At 58.8% G+C, this 21,304-nt stretch overlaps 1 protein-coding gene across 19 annotated transcripts in view; it reads right to left on the bottom strand.

Annotated features, from left to right (window-relative positions):
* Nucleotides 1-21,304, bottom strand: part of PHLDB1 (pleckstrin homology like domain family B member 1) — a 128,572-nt gene that overhangs the window by 8,741 nt on the left and 98,527 nt on the right. For 9 of the 19 annotated variants that reach the window (XM_075604170.1, XM_075604176.1, XM_075604179.1 and 6 more), the window contains 9 exons: nucleotides 17,107-17,286; nucleotides 16,342-16,497; nucleotides 13,335-13,451; nucleotides 13,082-13,184; nucleotides 12,287-12,331; nucleotides 9,397-9,679; nucleotides 9,113-9,203; nucleotides 8,828-8,974; nucleotides 4,868-5,087 (listed from right to left, as the gene is read on the bottom strand). In XM_075604170.1, coding sequence (XP_075460285.1) covers nucleotides 4,868-5,087; nucleotides 8,828-8,974; nucleotides 9,113-9,203; nucleotides 9,397-9,679; nucleotides 12,287-12,331; nucleotides 13,082-13,184; nucleotides 13,335-13,451; nucleotides 16,342-16,497; nucleotides 17,107-17,286 — 1,342 coding nt within the window. The remainder of the gene's footprint in view (nucleotides 1-4,867; nucleotides 5,088-8,827; nucleotides 8,975-9,112; nucleotides 9,204-9,396; nucleotides 9,680-12,286; nucleotides 12,332-13,081; nucleotides 13,185-13,334; nucleotides 13,452-16,341; nucleotides 16,498-17,106; nucleotides 17,287-21,304) is intronic. The other 10 variants (XM_075604178.1, XM_075604180.1, XM_075604190.1 and 7 more) reach the window with 7 other exon arrangements.

Below are 21,304 nucleotides of genomic sequence, written 5' to 3'. Positions count from 1 at the left end.
CCGGGGTCAGGACATACGCTATCCGGGGTCAGGACATACGCTATCCGGGGTCAGGATATACGCTATCCGGGGTCAGGATATATACGCTATCCGGGGTCAGGATATATACGCTATCCGGGGTCGGGATATACGCTATCCGGGGTCAGGATATACGCTATCCTGGGTCAGGACATACGCTATCCGGGGTCGGGATATACGCTATCCGGGGTCAGGATATACGCTATCCTGGGTCAGGACATACGCTATCCGGGGTCGGGATATACGCTATCCGGGGTCAGGACATACGCTATCCGGGGTCAGGATATACGCTATCCGGGGTCAGGATATACGCTATCCTGGGTCAGGACATACGCTATCCGGGGTCAGGATAGAAGCTATACGGGGTCAGGATATACACTATATGGGGTCAGGATATAAGCTATCCGGGGTCAGGACATACGCTATCCGGGGTCAGGATATATACGCTATCCGGGGTCGGGATATACGCTATCCGGGGTCAGGACATACGCTATCCGGGGTCAGGACATACGCTATCCGGGGTCAGGATATACGCTATCCGGGGTCAGGACATACGCTATCCGGGGTCGGGATATACGCTATCTGGGGTCGGGATATACGCTCTCCGGGGTCAGGATATACGCTATCCGGGGTCAGGATATACGCTATCCGGGGTCAGGATATACGCTATCCGGGGTCAGGATATACACTATCCGGGGTCAGGATATACGCTATCCTGGGTCAGGACATACGCTATCCGGGGTCAGGATATACGCTATCCGGGGTCAGGATATACGCTATCCGGGGTCAGGACATACGCTATCCGGGGTCAGGACATACGCTATCCGGGGTCAGGATATACTCTATCCGGGGTCAGGATATACGCTATCCGGGGTCAGGATATATACGCTATCCGGGGTCAGGATATATACGCTATCCGGGGTCGGGATATACGCTCTCCGGGGTCAGGACATACGCTATCCGGGGTCAGGATATACGCTATCCGGGGTCAGGATAGAAGCTATACGGGGTCAGGATATACACTATATGGGGTCAGGATATAAGCTATCCGGGGTCAGGATATACGCTATCCGGGGTCAGGATATAAGCTATCCGGGGTCAGGATATACGCTATCCGGGGTCAGGATATACACGCTATCCGGGGTCAGGATATACACGCTATCAGGGGTCAGGATATACGCTATCCGGGGTCAGGACATACGCTATCCGGGGTCGGGATATACGCTCTCCGGGGTCAGGACATACGCTATCCGGGGTCAGGACATACGCTATCCGGGGTCAGGATATACGCTATCCGGGGTCAGGATAGAAGCTATACGGGGTCAGGATATACACTATATGGGGTCAGGATATAAGCTATCCGGGGTCAGGATATACGCTATCCGGGGTCAGGATATAAGCTATCCGGGGTCAGGATATACGCTATCCGGGGTCAGGATATACACGCTATCCGGGGTCAGGATATACACGCTATCAGGGGTCAGGATATATACGCTATCCGGGGTCAGGATATACGCTATCCGGGGTCAGGATATACGCTATCCGGGGTCGGGATATACGCTCTCCGGGGTCAGGATATACGCTATCCGGGGTCGGGATATACGCTCTCCGGGGTCGGGATATACGCTATCCGGGGTCAGGATATATACGCTATCCGGGGTCAGGATATATACGCTATCCGGGGTCGGGATATACGCTCTCCGGGGTCAGGATATACGCTATCCGGGGTCGGGATATACGCTCTCCGGGGTCAGGAGATATACGCTATCCGGGGTCAGGATATACGCTATCCGGGGTCAGGATATACGCTATCCGGGGTCGGGATATACGCTATCCGGGGTCAGGATATACGCTATCCGGGGTCAGGATATACGCTATCCGGGGTCAGGATATACGCTATCCGGGGTCAGGATATACGCTATCCGGGGTCAGGATATACGCTATCCGGGGTCAGGATAGAAGCTATACGGGGTCAGGATAGAAGCTATACGGGGTCAGGATATACGCTATCCGGGGTCAGGATAGAAGCTATACGGGGTCAGGATAGAAGCTATACGAACGGGATCAGGTTATAAGCTATAAAGGGTCAGGATATAAGCTATACGGGGTCAGGATATAAGCTATATGGACTGGGTCAGGTTATAAGCTATACAGGGTCAGTATATATGCGATACGGGGTCACGATATAAGCTATACAGGGTCAGGTTATAAACTATAAAGGGTCAGGATATAAGCTACACGGACGGGATCAGGTCATAATCAGGGGGGGAGGAGCGAGGGGAGGAGGAGAGGGAGGAGGAGAGGGAGGATGAGGAGGGGTGAGGAGGAGGGGGAGGATGAGGAGGGGGAGGATGAGGGCGCCAATATGAACTCCCACCTGTAAGTACCAAATTCTCCCGGAAAACAAACCCAAAAACCAGTGCAGGTAAAGGGCGTGGGGTCACCCAGTGCAGGTAAAGGGCGCGGGGTCACCCAGTGCAGGTAAAGGGTGCGGGGTCACTCAGTGCAGGTAAAGGGCGTGGGGTCACTCAGTGCAGGTAAAGGGCGTGGGGTCACTCAGTGCAGGTAAAGGGCGTGGGGTCACTCAGTGCAGGTAAAGGGCGCGGGGTCACCCAGTGCAGGTAAAGGGCGTGGGGTCACCCAGTGCAGGTAAAGGGCGCGGGGTCACTCAGTGCAGGTAAAGGGCGCGGGGTCACTCAGTGCAGGTAAAGGGCGCGGGGTCACTCAGTGCAGGTAAAGGGCGCGGGGTCACTCAGTGCAGGTAAAGGGCGTGGGGTCACTCAGTGCAGGTAAAGGGCGCGGGGTCACCCAGTGCAGGTAAAGGGCGCGGGGTCACTCAGTGCAGGTAAAGGGCGTGGGGTCACTCAGTGCAGGTAAAGGGCGCGGGGTCACCCAGTGCAGGTAAAGGGCGTGGGGTCACCCAGTGCAGGTAAAGGGCGCGGGGTCACCCAGTGCAGGTAAAGGGCGCGGGGTCACTCAGTGCAGGTAAAGGGCGCGGGGTCACTCAGTGCAGGTAAAGGGCGCGGGGTCACTCAGTGCAGGTAAAGGGCGCGGGGTCACCCAGTGCAGGTAAAGGGCGCGGGGTCACCCAGTGCAGGTAAAGGGCGCGGGGTCACCCAGTGCAGGTAAAGGGCGCGGGGTCACCCAGTGCAGGTAAAGGGCGCGGGGTCACCCAGTGCAGGTAAAGGGCGCGGGGTCACCCAGTGCAGGTAAAGGGCGCGGGGTCACCCAGTGCAGGTAAAGGGCGCGGCGTCACCCAGTGCAGGTAAAGGGCGCGGGGTCACCCAGTGCAGGTAAAGGGCGCGGGGTCACTCAGTGCAGGTAAAGGGCGCGGGGTCACTCAGTGCAGGTAAAGGGCGCGGGGTCACTCAGTGCAGGTAAAGGGCGCGGGGTCACCCAGTGCAGGTAAAGGGCGCGGGGTCACTCAGTGCAGGTAAAGGGCGCGGGGTCACTCAGTGCAGGTAAAGGGCGCGGGGTCACTCAGTGCAGGTAAAGGGCGCGGGGTCACTCAGTGTAGGTAAAGGGCGCGGGGTCACTCAGTGCAGGTAAAGGGCGCGGGGTCACTCAGTGCAGGTAAAGGGCGCGGGGTCACTCAGTGCAGGTAAAGGGGGCGGGGTCACTCAGTGCAGGTAAAGGGCGCGGGGTCACTCAGTGCAGGTAAAGGGCGCGGGGTCACTCAGTGCAGGTAAAGGGCGCGGGGTCACTCAGTGCAGGTAAAGGGCGCGGGGTCACTCAGTGCAGGTAAAGGGCGCGGGGTCACTCAGTGCAGGTAAAGGGCGCGGGGTCACCCAGTGCAGGTAAAGGGCGCGGGGTCACTCAGTGCAGGTAAAGGGCGTGGGGTCACTCAGTGCAGGTAAAGGGCGCGGGGTCACCCAGTGCAGGTAAAGGGCGCGGGGTCACCCAGTGCAGGTAAAGGGCGCGGGGTCACCCAGTGCAGGTAAAGGGCGCGGGGTCACTCAGTGCAGGTAAAGGGCGCGGGGTCACTCAGTGCAGGTAAAGGGCGCGGGGTCACTCAGTGCAGGTAAAGGGCGCGGGGTCACCCAGTGCAGGTAAAGGGCGCGGGGTCACCCAGTGCAGGTAAAGGGCGCGGGGTCACCCAGTGCAGGTAAAGGGCGCGGGGTCACCCAGTGCAGGTAAAGGGCGCGGGGTCACCCAGTGCAGGTAAAGGGCGCGGGGTCACCCAGTGCAGGTAAAGGGCGCGGGGTCACCCAGTGCAGGTAAAGGGCGCGGCGTCACCCAGTGCAGGTAAAGGGCGCGGGGTCACCCAGTGCAGGTAAAGGGCGCGGGGTCACTCAGTGCAGGTAAAGGGCGCGGGGTCACTCAGTGCAGGTAAAGGGCGCGGGGTCACTCAGTGCAGGTAAAGGGCGCGGGGTCACCCAGTGCAGGTAAAGGGCGCGGGGTCACTCAGTGCAGGTAAAGGGCGCGGGGTCACTCAGTGCAGGTAAAGGGCGCGGGGTCACTCAGTGCAGGTAAAGGGCGCGGGGTCACTCAGTGTAGGTAAAGGGCGCGGGGTCACTCAGTGCAGGTAAAGGGCGCGGGGTCACTCAGTGCAGGTAAAGGGCGCGGGGTCACTCAGTGCAGGTAAAGGGGGCGGGGTCACTCAGTGCAGGTAAAGGGCGCGGGGTCACTCAGTGCAGGTAAAGGGCGCGGGGTCACTCAGTGCAGGTAAAGGGCGCGGGGTCACCCAGTGCAGGTAAAGGGCGCGGGGTCACTCAGTGCAGGTAAAGGGCGCGGGGTCACTCAGTGCAGGTAAAGGGCGCGGGGTCACTCAGTGCAGGTAAAGGGGGCGGGGTCACTCAGTGCAGGTAAAGGGCGCAGGGTCACTCAGTGCCCGTTCTGTGCCACTTACCCACGTAGTAGGAGAGGGTGCGTTTCAGGCGATCGAAGACGAACCAGCGCTTTTTCCAAGACTTGATTTTGCCGCCCATCTTGGTGAGAAAACCTCGGCAAATCTTCTCACTCAGTATGACGTGGGGACAAGTGTCCACTCCGTGTCCTGAGGACTCGATGTGAGTGCGCAGGTCGAAGTCTTCCTTCCGGATGGGGAGATAGCGGGTGAGAGGGCGTGCCTGGGGGGGGGTGGGAGAGGGCGAGATCTAGCGGTGCACAGACCCAGAGAGACGCGGGCGCACAGACCCAGAGAGACGCGGCGCACAGACCCAGAGAGACGCGGGCACACAGACCCAGAGAGACGCGGGCGCACAGACCCAGAGAGACGCGGGCGCACAGACCCAGAGAGACGCGGGCGCACACAGACCCAGAGAGACGCGGCGCACAGACCCAGAGAGACGCGGGCGCACAGACCCAGAGAGACGCGGGCGCACAGACCCAGAGAGACGCGGGCGCACAGACCCAGAGAGACGCGGGCGCACAGACCCAGAGAGACGCGGCCGCACAGACCCAGAGAGACGCGGGCGCACAGACCCAGAGAGACGCGGGCGCACAGACCCAGAGAGACGCGGGCGCACAGACCCAGAGAGACGCGGGCGCACAGACCCAGAGAGACGCGGGCGCACAGACCCAGAGAGACGCGGGCGCACAGACCCAGAGAGACGCGGGCGCACAGACCCAGAGAGACGCGGGCGCACAGACCCAGAGAGACGCGGCCGCACAGACCCAGAGAGACGCGGGCGCACAGACCCAGAGAGACGCGGGCGCACAGACCCAGAGAGACGCGGGCGCACACAGACCCAGAGAGACGCGGGCGCACAGACCCAGAGAGACGCGGGCGCACAGACCCAGAGAGACGCGGGCGCACAGACCCAGAGAGACGCGGGCGCACAGACCCAGAGAGACGCGGGCGCACAGACCCAGAGAGACGCGGGCGCGCACAGACCCAGAGAGACGCGGGCGCACAGACCCAGAGAGACGCGGGCGCACACAGACCCAGAGAGACGCGGGCGCACAGACCCAGAGACACGCGGGCGCACAGACCCAGAGAGACGCGGGCGCACACAGACCCAGAGAGACGCGGGCGCACAGACCCAGAGAGACGCGGGCGCACACAGACCCAGAGAGACGCGGGCGCGCACAGACCCAGAGAGACGCGGGCGCGCACAGACCCAGAGAGACGCGGGCGCACAGACACAGAGAGACGCGGGCGCACAGACCCAAAGAGACGCGGGCGCACAGACCCAGAGAGACGCGGGCGCGCAGACCCAGAGAGACGCGGGCGCACACAGACCCAGAGAGACGCGGGCGCACAGACCCAGAGAGACGCGGGCGCACACAGACCCAGAGAGACGCGGGCGCACAGACCCAGAGAGACGCGGGCGCACAGACCCAGAGAGACGCGGGCGCACAGACCCAGAGAGACGCGGGCGTACAGACGCAGAGACGCGGGCGCACAGACGCAGAGACGCAGCCACACAGACGCAGAGAGACGCGGGCGCACAGACCCAGAGAGACGCGGGCGCACACAGACCCAGAGAGACGCGGGCGCACAGACCCAGAGAGACGCGGGCGCACAGACCCAGAGAGACGCGGGCGCACAGACCCAGAGAGACGCGGGCGCACAGACCCAGAGAGACGCGGCCGCACAGACCCAGAGAGACGCGGGCGCACAGACCCAGAGAGACGCGGGCGCACAGACCCAGAGAGACGCGGGCGCACAGACCCAGAGAGACACGGGCGCACAGACCCAGAGAGACGCGGGCGCACACAGACCCAGAGAGACGCGGGCGCACAGACCCAGAGAGACGCGGGCGCACAGACCCAGAGAGACGCGGGCGCACAGACCCAGAGAGACGCGGGCGCACAGACCCAGAGAGACGCGGGCGCACAGACCCAGAGAGACGCGGGCGCACAGACCCAGAGAGACGCGGGCGCACACAGACCCAGAGAGACGCGGGCGCACAGACCCAGAGACACGCGGGCGCACAGACCCAGAGAGACGCGGGCGCACACAGACCCAGAGAGACGCGGGCGCACAGACCCAGAGAGACGCGGGCGCACACAGACCCAGAGAGACGCGGGCGCGCACAGACCCAGAGAGACGCGGGCGCGCACAGACCCAGAGAGACGCGGGCGCACAGACACAGAGAGACGCGGGCGCACAGACCCAGAGAGACGCGGGCGCACAGACCCAGAGAGACGCGGGCGCGCAGACCCAGAGAGACGCGGGCGCACAGACCCAGAGAGACGCGGGCGCACACAGACCCAGAGAGACGCGGGCGCACAGACCCAGAGAGACGCGGGCGCACAGACCCAGAGAGACGCGGGCGCACAGACCCAGAGAGACGCGGGCGTACAGACGCAGAGACGCGGGCGCACAGACGCAGAGACGCGGCCACACAGACGCAGAGAGACGCGGGCGCACAGACCCAGAGAGACGCGGGCGCACACAGACCCAGAGAGACGCGGGCGCACAGACCCAGAGAGACGCGGGCGCACAGACCCAGAGAGACGCGGGCGCACAGACCCAGAGAGACGCGGGCGCACAGACCCAGAGAGACGCGGGCGCACAGACCCAGAGAGACGCGGGCGCACAGACCCAGAGAGACGCGGGCGCACAGACCCAGAGAGACGCGGGCGCACAGACCCAGAGAGACACGGGCGCACAGACCCAGAGAGACGCGGGCGCACAGACCCAGAGAGACGCGGGCGCACAGACCCAGAGAGACGCGGGCGCACAGACCCAGAGAGACGCGGGCGCACAGACCCAGAGAGACGCGGGCGCACACAGACCCAGAGAGACGCGGCCGCACAGATCCAGAGAGACGCGGGCGCACAGACCCAGAGAGACGCGGGCGCAGAGACGCGGGCGCACAGACGCAGACACGCGGCCGCACAGACCCAGAGAGACGCGGGCGCACAGACCCAGAGAGACACGGGCGCACAGACCCAGAGAGACGCGGGCGCACAGACCCAGAGACGCGGGCGCACACAGACCCAGAGAGACGCGGGCGCACAGACCCAGAGAGACGCGGGCGCACAGACCCAGAGAGACGCGGGCGCACACAGACCCAGAGAGACGCGGCCGCACAGATCCAGAGAGACGCGGGCGCACAGACCCAGAGAGACGCGGGCGCAGAGACGCGGGCGCACAGACGCAGACACGCGGCCGCACAGACCCAGAGAGACGCGGGCGCACAGACCCAGAGACGGGGGCGCACAGACCCAGAGACGCGGGCGCACAGACCCAGAGACGCGGGCGCACACAGACCCAGAGAGACGCGGGCGCACAGACGCAGAGACGCGGGCGCACAGACGCAGACACGCGGCCGCACAGACCCAGAGAGACGCGGGCGCACAGACCCAGAGACGCGGGCGCACAGACCCAGAGACGGGGGCGCACAGACCCAGAGACGGGGGCACACAGACGCAGGCACTTAGACGCGGGCGTACAGACCCACAGAGACACGGGCGCACAAACGCAGAGACGTGGGCACACAGACCCAGAGAGACGCGGGAACACAGACCCAGGGAGACACGGGCACACAGACGTGGGCGCACTGACGCGGGCACACAGACGCAGAGACGCGAGAACACAGACCCAGAGAGATGAGGGCACACAGACGCGGGCAGACAGACCCAGAGAGGCGGGCGCACAGACGCAGGCGCACAGACCCAGAGAGACGCGGGCACACAGACGTGGGCGCACTGATGCGGGCACAGAGACGCAGAGACGCGGGCACACAGACGCAGAGACGCGGGCACACAGACGCAGAGACGCGGGCACACAGACGCAGAGACGCGGGCACACAGACCCAGAGAGATGCGGGCACACTGACGCAGGCGCACAGACCCAGAGAGACGCGGGCGCACAGACGCAGAGACGCGGGCGCACAGACGCCGCCTGAATTCTAACCTGTGAGAAATGCTTCTCTCTCATCTTGACCGCCTTCTCCACCAATCTCTGTCGGTGAGCGGTCTCATCCTGCAGGCGTCTCTCCAAGTCCTCTCGTCGTCTCCTCTCTTCCTCCAGCGCTCTCCTGCGCACCTCAACCTCTCGCTCCTGAGGGGTCAAAGGTCATCTCAAAAACTCTCGTTACCTGCAGCGCGGCTATTAATCTGTCTCGTTAACCTGCAGAGCATTGCTGCATTAACCTCCCACCCCCTCGGCAGAGCATCGCACCCCATCCAGGTCACTCACCCTGGACTCCACCAGCCTGGCTCTCTCTGCGTGAGCTTCCAGCAGCATCCGCTCCATCTCCTCAATCTTCAGTATATCCAGGCCACTAGCACTGCCACGAGAGGGGAGCGTGAGGCGCAAGGGGGAGGGGGAAGGGGGACACGCACGAGGGAGGGGGGGAGAGAGACACACACAGAGGGGGAGGGAGATGAGGAGAGAGACAGACAGGCAGAGGGAGAGACAGACAGACAGACAGAGGGAGAGACAGACACACAGAGAGGAGAGACATGCTTAGCACCCCTTACCTAGACATGTTATCAGGGGAACATGCAGAGTTCCCGGTGGACACGCTAGTATCCAAACTGTCTGAGCTCTCCAGGCTTAGCGTGTCGTATCCGTGTACGGGGTCTTCCTCGCGGGGGTGCAGGGGCCGCTGGTGATGCAGGATGGAGTGATGCATGATGGGAGGGTAACCCTGGCCGGGGTGGGGACCCCCGTGGAGGGAATCCCACTGAGACTGAGCCTCAACCGCTGCTCTCTGCTTCAGCTCAGCCAGGCGTCTGCGCTGCTCCTCTATTACCTGCTGACCTGGAGGGGGCGGACACAACAAAGATACTCAACATCATTATACAGTGCAGTGTATCCATCATCAGGGAATAGATACTCTCCACCCTTATACAGCGCCGCGTGTTCATGATGAGTGTATAGAGATACTCTGCATCATTATATAATGCAGCATGTTATTACATTAGGGATTTCCTTCTGACCTGTCTTTCTAAGGCAATGACGCGGGCGCACAGACCCAGAGAGACGCGGGCGCACACAGACCAAGAGAGACGCGGGCGCACAGACCCAGAGAGACGCGGGCGCACAGACCCAGAGAGACGCGGGCGCGCACAGACCCAGAGAGACGCGGGCGCACAGACCCAGAGAGACGCGGGCGCGCACAGACCCAGAGAGACGCGGGCGCACAGACCCAGAGAGACGCGGGCGCACAGACCCAGAGAGACGCGGGCGCACAGACCCAGAGAGAGACGCGGGCGCACAGACCCAGAGAGACGCGGGCACACAGACCCAGAGAGACGCGGGCGCACAGACCCAGAGAGACGCGGGCGCACAGACCCAGAGAGACGCGGGCGCACAGACCCAGAGAGACGCGGGCGCACAGACCCAGAGAGACGCGGGCGCACAGACCCAGAGAGACGCGGGCGCACAGACCCAGAGAGACGCGGGCGCACACAGACCCAGAGAGACGCGGGCGCACACAGACCCAGAGAGACGCGGGCGCGCACAGACCCAGAGAGACGCGGGCGCACAGACCCAGAGAGACGCGGGCGCACAGACCCAGAGAGACGCGGGCGCGCACAGACCCAGAGAGACGCGGGCGCACAGACCCAGAGAGACGCGGGCGCACAGACACAGAGAGACGCGGGCGCACAGACCCAGAGAGACGCGGGCGCACAGACCCAGAGAGACGCGGGCGCACAGACCCAGAGAGACGCGCGCGCACACAGACCCAGAGAGACGCGGGCACACACAGACCCAGAGAGACGCGGGCGCACAGACCCAGAGAGACGCGGGCGCACACAGACCCAGAGAGACGCGGGCGCACAGACCCAGAGAGACGCGGGCGCACAGACCCAGAGAGACGCGGGCGCGCACAGACCCAGAGAGACGCGGGCACACAGACCCAGACACGCGGGCGCACACAGACCCAGAGAGACACGGGCGCGCACAGACCCAGAGAGACGCGGGCGCACAGACCCAGAGAGACGCGGGCGCACAGACCCAGAGAGACGCGGGCGCACAGACCCAGAGAGACGCGGGCGCACAGACCCAGAGAGACGCGGGCGCACAGACCCAGAGAGACGCGGGCGCGCACAGACCCAGAGAGACGCGGGCACACAGACCCAGACACGCGGGCGCACAGACCCAGAGAGACGCGGGCGCACAGACCCAGAGAGACGCGGGCGCGCACAGACCCAGAGAGACGCGGGCGCACAGACCCAGAGAGACGCGGGCGCACAGACCCAGAGAGACGCGGGCGCACAGACCCAGAGAGACGCGGGCGCACAGACCCAGAGAGACGCGGGCGCACAGACCCAGAGAGATGCGGGCGCACAGACCCAGAGAGACGCGGGTGCGCACAGACCCAGAGAGACGCGGGCGCGCACAGACCCAGAGAGACGCGGGCACACAGACCCAGAGAGACGCGGGCGCACAGACCCAGAGAGACGCGGGCGCACAGACCCAGAGAGACGCGGGCGCACACAGACCCAGAGAGACGCGGGCGCGAACAGACCCAGAGAGACGCGGGCGCACAGACCCAGAGAGACGCGGGCGCACACAGACCCAGAGAGACGCGGGCGCACACAGACCCAGAGAGACGCGGGCGCACAGACCCAGAGAGACGCGGGCGCACACAGACCCAGAGAGACGCGGGCGCACAGACCCAGAGAGACGCGGGCGCACAGACCCAGAGAGACGCGGGCGCACAGACCCAGAGAGACGCGGGCGCACAGACCCAGAGAGACGCGGGCACACACAGACCCAGAGAGACGCGGGCGCACACAGACCCAGAGAGACGCGGCCGCACACAGACCCAGAGAGACGCGGGCGCACAGACCCAGAGAGACGCGGGCGCACAGACCCAGGGAGACGCGGGCGCACAGACCCAGAGAGACGCGGGCGCGCAGACCCAGAGACGCGGGCGCGCACAGACCCAGAGAGACGCGGGCGCACAGACCCAGAGAGACGCGGGCGCACAGACCCAGAGAGACGCGGGCGCACACATCGTTCATCTCAAAGCCAGGAGCCACTCCATGAACAGGTCACAGGTCAAAGGTCACCCTGTTCTGGGAAGGACAGACCACGCGCATGACACACGCAGGTCACAGGTCACCCTGTGCTGGGAAGGACAGACTCCGTGTCCTATAGGTGACATGCAGGGAGGGGACACAGGTCCATGTCCTATAGGTGACATGCAGGGAGGGGACGCGGGTCCATGTCCTATAGGTGACATGCAGGGCAGGGACACGGGTCCATGTCCTATAGGTGACATGCAGGGAGGGGACACGGGTCCATGTCCTATAGGTGACCTGCAGGTGACATGCAGGGAGGGGACACGGGTCCATGTCCTATAGGTGACATGCAGGTGACATGCAGGGCGGGTGTCACAGCAAACTGTCTGACTACCTGTCACATCAGATGCCAGAGAGCTCTCTGTGTCTGGCCCGTCTGCTAAAGAGACATGCGCAGGGTGAGAGAGCGCGAGGGCAGAGAGAGCGCGCAAGGGCAGAGAGAGAGAGTGTGTGAGGGAGAGAGAAAGAGAGTGTGCGAGGGTCAGAAAGAGAGAGCGCGCGGCAGAGAGAGAGCGGCGAAAGGCAGAGAGAGAGAGTGCAAGGGCAGAGAGAGAGTGTGCGAGGGGCAGAGAGAGAGCATGCGCGTGCGGCAGAGAGAGAGAGCAGCGAGGGGCAGAGAGAGCAGCGAGGGGCAGAGAGAGAGCAGCGAGGGGCAGAGAGAGCGCAAGGGCAGAGAGAGAGTGTGTGTGAGGGGCAGAGAGAGAGAGCGCGTGAGGGCAGAGAGAGAGCGGCGAGGGGCAGAGAGAGAGCGCAAACAGGGGAGGTGGGAGGGAGGGGGGAGAGAGAAGGAAGGGAGGGGAGAGTGATAGATAGAGGGAGGGAGAGAGAGAGAGAAGGGGGGGAAGGGAAAAGAGAGTGAGAGCGGGGAGAGAAGGGAAGAGAAGGGAGGGAAGAGAGAGAGAGAGGGGAGGAAGAAGCGATAGAGTGAGGGGAGAGAGAAGTGAGGGAGTGGAGATAGAGAGAGAAGTGAGAGGGGAGAGAGGAGGGAGGGAGGGAGGGAAGAGAGTGAGTGAGAGAGAAGGGAGGGGAGAGATAGAGTGAGAGAGGGGAGAGAGAAGGGAAGGGAGAGCGCGAGATGCCCGCTGTCCACAGGGTGAGACTCCCCCTTCCCCCCCCCCCACGCTCTCACCTTTCTGCTGCAGTGCCAGCTGCCTCTTGCTCTGAATATCCTGCAGAGTGACCGCTAGGCCCCTGGAGAGGCTGTTCGAGCCATTCTGTGCCAGCAGGGCATTCTGGGAAAGGAAGATGAGGAGAGCCCTGCATTACTGCAAACCCTACACATGGATCGCAGCGAGACTGGGGTCTTCAGGACCTGACAGGGGTCAGCGCGGGGTTAATAGGGAGACCCGTACCCTGGCACAGAGCGGGCAGTGCTCACCTACCTTCGGGGACACGCTACGGCCCAGTGTGGCCACGGAGAAGTGGGAGGAGGCGGGAGAGACGGCCTTCATCCGTGGCAGGGTACCCCCACCCTCAATATCTGTCCGGGAGCGGGAAAGCTAGTGGGAGAAAAAGGGGAGTGGGCGGGTTAGAGAGGGGAAGCAGAAGGCATGAGGGGGACACTGACCCCGTTGCACACGCGCTGACCCCGTTGCACACGCGCTGAACTGTTATACACACGCACATGTTCTATTATATAAACATGCACATCCTGTTATATACATGCAAGCCGGCCCTCACCTCTGATCTCTCGTTACACCCCTCTGCACCTCCATATATCTCACCTCTGATCTCTCGTTACACCCCTCTGCACCTCCATATATCTCACCTCTGATCTCTCGTTACCCCCTCTGCACCTCCATATATCTCACCTCTGATCTCTCGTTACACCCCTCTGCACCTCCATATATCTCACCTCTGATCTCTCGTTACACCCCTCTGCACCTCCATATATCTCACCTCTGATCTCTCGTTACACCCCTCTGCACCTCCATATATCTCACCTCTGATCTCTCGTTACACCCCTCTGCACCTCCATATATCTCACCTCTGATCTCTCGTTACACCCCTCTGCACCTCCATATATCTCACCTCTGATCTCTCGTTACACCCCTCTGCACCTCCATATATCTCACCTCTGATCTCTCGTTACACCCCTCTGCACCTCCGTATATATATCACCTCTGATCTCTCGTTACACCCCTCTGCACCTCCATATATCTCACCTCTGATCTCTCGTTACACCCCTCTGCACCTCCGTATATCTCACCTCTGATCTCTCGTTACACCCCTCTGCACCTCCATATATCTCACCTCTGATCTCTCGTTACACCCCTCTGCACCTCCATATATCTCACCTCTGATCTCTCGTTACACCCCTCTGCACCTCCGTATATATATCACCTCTGATCTCTCGTTACACCCCTCTGCACCTCCATATATCTCACCTCTGATCTCTCGTTACACCCCTCTGCACCTCCATATATCTCACCTCTGATCTATCGTTACACCCCTCTGCACCTCCATATATCTCACCTCTGATCTCTCGTTACACCCCTCTGCACCTCCATATATCTCACCTCTGATCTGTATTGTATGTCTTTATTTATATAGCGCCAAAAGTGTACCCAGCGCTTCACAAAGAATACAGTACATTGAATTATAATAATACAATAAGCACAGCAAAATCAGACAATAGGAAAGGAAATCCCTGCCCCGAAGAGCTTACAATCTAAGAAGTTTGATGGGGAACTTACAGAGACAGCAGGTGAGGGAATAAGTGCTTGGTCACAATGGGTGTTAGGAGTGACTGAGTGTGGGACAGTGGCCATGAGAGCAGACTATTGGGATGCTTGATTTGTGGGGCAAGTTTTAAGGTTAGTCAAATAACTTAAGGGTTAACACACTTTACAGAGGAAGAGGTGGTAGGGAGGTGTGGGTGGGAAGAGGTGGCAGGGAGGCGTGAGTGGGAAGAGGTGTCAGGAAGGCGTGAGCGGGAAGAGGTGGCAGGGAGGCGTCAGTGGGAAGAGGTGGCAGGGAGGCGTGAGTGGGAAGAGGTGGCAGGGAGGCGTGAGTGGGAAGAGGTGGCAGGGAGGCGTGGGTGAAATCAGATGTGTATGTCTGGCTTCAGGCTTAGGGGAGATCCCCAGCAGCGGGAAGGAGTAGATAGAGGGTGTGAATAGAAGATTTGTGGGGGTGCTTTTTATTGAGGGGTAAAGAAGTTGTTGGGAGAGAGGTGTATAAATAATGGTGCAGTGGGGAGTAGGGAAGTTGGAGAGAACAGAGACGTTCACCAAGGAGTGAGGAAACAGTAAACAGAAAAAGCAGTAGGGAGGGCATAGTGAGATGCAGGAGGAGAGACTTCTCAGGTACTGGGGGATAGAAAGTACAAAGAATCACAGCTTTTAGAAAGTAAAGTTCTCACAGTTGCACCTCCAATTTTAACTCCAAAATTAACTGTCACACACTTTAACTGGGACACTTAAGATGGGTCACAGCCATCTGTTGTTACATACCTCTGCACCTTCATATATCTCACCTCTGATCTTGTTACCCCCTCTGCACCTTCATATATCTCACCTCTGATCTCGTTACCCCCTCTGCACCTCCATATATCTCACCTCTGATCTCGTTACCCCTCTACACCTCCATATATCTCACCTCTGATCTCGTTACCCTCTCTGCACCTCCATATATCTCACCTCTGATCTCGTTACCCCTCTGCACCTCCATATATCTCACCTCTGATCTCGTTACCCCTCTGCACCTCCATATATCTCAACTCTGATCTCGTTACCCCCTCTGCACCTCCATATATCTCACCTCAGATCTCGTTACCCCCTCTGCACCTCCATATATCTCACCTCAGATCTCTCGTCACCCCTCTGCACCTCCATATATCTCACCTCTGATCTTGTTACCCCAAGGCTGTCTCCTCTTTGCACCTTTTACCTGTACAGCCCTCTTCTGCCTTACACCTGTTCCACACCTCCCTCCCCCCTCCATATTCCTTCCTCATCTTCACTTTCCTCACTCAAAGCCCAGCAAAAAATCCACCTCTTAAAAAGAATCCTCTCATTGGACGTTGTACGCCTCCCGCTGTGCACGCCACACGCACTTAAGAGCGTAAGCTCTGCGGGGTAGGGTTTCCTTCGGCCATGTTTTTATTTACCTGCTGCACTTATTGTCAGTGTTTGTAATGTACATTATTTACATCCTATAGTAATGCTGTACAGTGCCGCGTACATGGCTGGTTCTATATAAATACTATTTTACATACATTACACTGAGCAGTTTACTAGATGCAGTATACACACACAGGGTTCTGTTATAGCCCAGAATCCTTTGCTCTGCAGCCACACTATGTCCCAGAATCCCTTGCTCTGTGCCCTGCCAGACCCCAGGAGTCTGCACAAAGAGACGGATGTACCAGGGAGGAGGGCAGATTACCTGCGGGGGGGCCTTACGGGAAGAGTGAGATTTAGCAGGGAGAGGAGGAGGGGAGGAAGGAGGAGAGGAGGAAGGGACAGACACGATTTCCTGGTACCAGGTGTCCAAATCAGAAGCAGGGGGCGCAGAGAGATCCTCGGAAGGTGGGGAGTCCACCTGGAGAAAGGGAGAGGGAAGATCGAAGAGAGGTGGGAGAGAGAGAAAGAGATGGAGAGGGAGAGGGAGAGAGAGAGAGAGGGAGGGAGAGAGAGAGCAGTGGGAGGGACAGAACCAGAATAAAGAGGGAGAGTAAACCAAAAGAATAAATAATGCACACTCAGTATGTCCTGCAAAACAAGAGAGAGATAGTGAGGCAGCGGGAGAGAGACAGGGTGAGGGGGGGAGAGAGACAGGGCGAGGGGGGGGGGAAGAGAGATAGGGCGAGGGGGGAAGAGAGACAGGGCGAGGGGGGGAAGAGAGACAGGGCGAGGGGGGGGAAGAGAGACAGGGCGAGGGGGGGGAAGAGAGACAGGGCGAGGGGGGGGGAAGAGAGACAGGGCGAGGGGGGGAGAGAGACAGGGCGAGGGGGGGAGAGAGACAGGGCTGGAGGGGAGAGAGGGTGAGGGGGGATAGAGATAGGGCAAAGGGGGGGGGGTGAGAAATAGGGCAAAAGAGGGAGAGATAGGGTGCAGGGGGGGAGAGGTCAAGAGGGGGGAGAGATGTAGTGAGAGGGGGAGATGGAAAATGGAGGGGAAAAAAACAGAAAGTGAGAGGAGTTGAACAAACCTCCGGAGAGAGGGAGGGAGAGGAGGACGAGGAGGAGAAGAGTTGATCAGGAGGAAAGTCTTCAGAAGAAGCAGCGTGAGAGGCGGAGCCCACACCACTGACAGCCAATGGGAGCGAAGCAGGGGCGGGGCCTGTTTGCATGCTCCCCAGTATCTCATTGAGCTGATCTAAGGTCACGTACTGATGGGGAGAGATGAGAGAGAGGGGGAGATGAGAGAGAGGGGGGAGATGAGAGAGAGGGGGGAGATGAGAGAGAGGGGGGGAGATGAGAGAGAGGGGGGGAGATGAGGGAGAGGGGGAGATGAGAGAGAGAGAGGGGGAGATGAGAGAGGGGGGGGGAGATGAGAGAGGGGGAGATGAGAGAGAGGGGGAGATGAGAGAGAGGGGGGAGAAGGTGGAGAGATGAGAGTGCAGGGGGGATGAGAGAGGGGGGGAGAGAGAGATGGGGGAGAAGAGGGGGGATATGAGAGAGGGGGGATATGAGAGAGGAGGGGAGAGATGAGAGAGAGGGGGGGAGATGAGAAAGAGGGGGAGATGAGAGAGAGGGGGGGAGATGAGAGAGAGGGGGGAGAAGGTGGAGAGATGAGAGTTCAAGGGGGATGAGAGAGGAGGGGGGAGATGAGAGAGGAGGGGAGAGATGAGAGAGAGGGGGGGAGATGAGAGAGAGGGGGAGATGAGCGAGAGGGGGAGATGAGAGAGAGGGGGGAGAAGGTGGAGAGATGAGAGTGCAGGGGGGATGAGAGAGGAGGGAGGAGAGAGAGAGATGGGGGAGAGGAGGGGGGCGATGAGAGAGGAGGGGGGCGATGAGAGAGGAGGGGGGCGATGAGAGAGGAGGGGGGCGATGAGAGAGAGGGGGGAGATGATGAGAGAGAGGGGAGAGATGAGATAGAGGGGGGAGATGAGATAGAGGGGGGAGATGAGATAGAGGGGGGGAGATGAGAGAGAGAGAGAGGGGGGGAGATGAGAGATCGGGGGGAGAGATGAGGGAGATGAGAGTGAGGGGGAGATGAGAGAGTAGGGGAGATGAGAGGGGGAGATGAGAGAGTAGTGGAGATGAGAGAGGGGATTGAGGGAGAAGAGAGATGGGGGGAAGATGAGAGAGAGAGGGGGAGATGAGAGAGAGGGCGGAAGATGATGAGAGGGGGGAGATGAGAGAGAGGGCGGAAGATGATGAGAGGGGGGAAGATGAGAGAGAGGGGGGAAGATGAGAGAGGGGGGGAAGATGAGAGAGAGGGGGGAGATGAGAGAGTGGGAGATGAGAGAGAGGGGGAGATGAGAGGTGGTGGGATATGAGAGAGGGGGAGGAGATGAGAGAGGGGGGAGATGAGAGAGGGGGGGAGATGAGAGAGGGGGGGAGATGTCACATATAAAATATAATAAAATTAAAAATGATATACATGAAGATTAATACGGATAATAGGATTAATAACGCTAATATGAAAAGACAATACATATTACTAATAAAAATGTATATAAGAAAAGTAAATACAATGAAACAAAATAAAATAGGAACATTAGAAATGTGGAACAATACGAATAAAATCATTACATCAAATAATATTCAAATAAAAGTGACAGTGCAGTGATAAAACAGCATGCAAAATAATACTAATTATAATCAGGTAATACTAATAATAATCAGCTAATACTAATAATAATCAGATAATACTAATAATAATCAGGTAATATTAATAATAATCAGGTAATATTAATAATAATCAGCTAATACTAATAATAATCAGCTAATACTAATAATAATCAGCTAATACTAATAATAATCAGCTAATACTAATAATAATCAGCTAATACTAATAATAATCAGCTAATACTAATAATAATATGCTGTCATGTAAACGCGTCCCATCCAGAGAGGCGACATCCCACTGTATGAGACCGCCGCAGACATGACATGTGACTGAACGGTCAGAGCACACAGAGAGAGACAGAGTGCGAGATAGCCCAAGAGAGACAGCGCACAGGGAGAGTGAGAGAGCAGAGAGAGGTGAGAGAGAGCAGAGAGAGAGCAGAGAGAGCAGAGAGAGAGCAGAGAGAGTGAGAGAGAGCAGAGAGAGCAGAGAGAGAAAGACAGCGGGGAGAGAGAAAGAGAGACAGCGGGGAGAGAGAGAGAGACAGCGGGGGGAGAGAGAGAGACAGCGGGGAGAAAGAGAGAGCAGAGAGAGAGAGGGACAGCGGAAAGGGAGAGAGAGATGGACAGCGGAGAGAGAGGGACAACGGAGAGAGAGAGAGGGACAGCGGAGAGAGAGAGAGGGACAGCGAAGAGAGAGAAAGAAAGACAGCGGAGAGAGAGAAAGACAGCTGGGAGAGACAGCGGAGAGAGAGGGAAAACAGAGAAAAGGAAAGCGGAGAGCAGAGAGAGGGAGGGAGAGCAGAGAGAGATAGAGGGAGAGCAGAGAGAGATAGAGGGAGGGAGAGCAGAGAGAGAGGGAGAGAGGGGGAGCAGAGAGAGAGGGAGGGTGAGCAGAGAGAGGGAGGGAGAGCAGAGAGAGGGAGGGAGAGCAGAGAGAGGGAGGGAGAGCAGAGAGAGGGAGGGAGAGCAGAGAGAGGGACAGCAGAGAGGAGGGAGAGAGAGAGCAGAGAGAGGGAGGGAGAGCAGAGAGAAGGGGGGAGAGCAGAGAGAAGGGGGAGAGCAGAGAGAAGGGCGAGAGCAGAGAGAAGGGGGAGAGCAGAGAGAGGGAGAACAGAGAGAGGGAGAACAGAGAGAGGGAGAACAGAGAGAGGGAGAGCAGAGAGAGGGAGAGCAGAGAGAGAGCAGAGCAGAGAGAGAGAAGAAGGGAGAGCAGAGAGAAGTAGGGAGAGCAGAGAGAGGCAGAGTGGAGAGAGTAGGGGAGAGAGCGAGGGGGAGAGCAGAGAGGGAAAGCAGAAAGAGAGAGAGGGAGGAAGATGATGAGAGGGGGGAAGATGAGAGAGAGGGGGGAAGATGAGAGAGGGGGGGAAGATGAGAGAGAGGGGGGAGATGAGAGAGTGGGAGATGAGAGAGAGGGGGAGATGAGAGGTGGTGGGAGATGAGAGAGGGGGAGGAGATGAGAGAGGGGGAGATGAGAGAGGGGGGGAGATGAGAGAGGGGGGGAGATGTCACATATAAAATATAATAAAATTAAAAATGATATACATGAAGATTAATACGGATAATAGGATTAATAACGCTAATATGAAAAGACAATACATATTACTAATAAAAATGTATATAAGAAAAGTAAATACAATGAAACAAAATAAAATAGGAACATTAGAAATGTGGAACAATACGAATAAAATCATTACATCAAATAATATTCAAATAAAAGTGACAGTGCAGTGATAAAACAGCATGCAAAATAATACTAATTATAATCAGGTAATACTAATAATAATCAGCTAATACTAATAATAATCAGATAATACTAATAATAATCAGGTAATATTAATAATAATCAGGTAATATTAATAATAATCAGCTAATACTAATAATAATCAGCTAATACTAATAATAATCAGCTAATACTAATAATAATCAGCTAATACTAATAATAATCAGCTAATACTAATAATAATATGCTGTCATGTAAACGCGTCCCATCCAGAGAGGCGACATCCCACTGTATGAGACCGCCGCAGACATGACATGTGACTGAACGGTCAGAGCACACAGAGAGAGACAGAGTGCGAGATAGCCCAAGAGAGACAGCGCACAGGGAGAGTGAGAGAGCAGAGAGAGGTGAGAGAGAGCAGAGAGAGGTGAGAGAGGTGAGAGAGAGCAGAGAGAGTGAGAGAGAGCAGAGAGAGAAAGACAGCGGGGAGAGAGAAAGAGAGACAGCGGGGAGAGAGAGAGAGACAGCGGGGAGAGAGAGAGAGACAGCGGGGAGAAAGAGAGAGCAGAGAGAGAGAGGGACAGCGGAAAGGGAGAGAGAGATGGACAGCGGAGAGAGAGGGACAACGGAGAGAGAGAGAGGGACAGCGGAGAGAGAGAGAGGGACAGCGAAGAGAGAGAAAGAAAGACAGCGGAGAGAGAGAAAGACAGCTGGGAGAGACAGCGGAGAGAGAGGGAAAACAGAGAAAAGGAAAGCGGAGAGCAGAGAGAGGGAGGGAGAGCAGAGAGAGATAGAGGGAGAGCAGAGAGAGATAGAGGGAGGGAGAGCAGAGAGAGAGGGAGAGAGGGGGAGCAGAGAGAGAGGGAGGGTGAGCAGAGAGAGGGAGGGAG

This window comes from Ascaphus truei, chromosome 6 (genome assembly GCF_040206685.1).
Source record: "Ascaphus truei isolate aAscTru1 chromosome 6, aAscTru1.hap1, whole genome shotgun sequence".
Lineage (NCBI taxonomy): Eukaryota > Metazoa > Chordata > Amphibia > Anura > Ascaphidae > Ascaphus > Ascaphus truei.
This window is presented reverse-complemented; position numbering and strand designations above follow the sequence as displayed.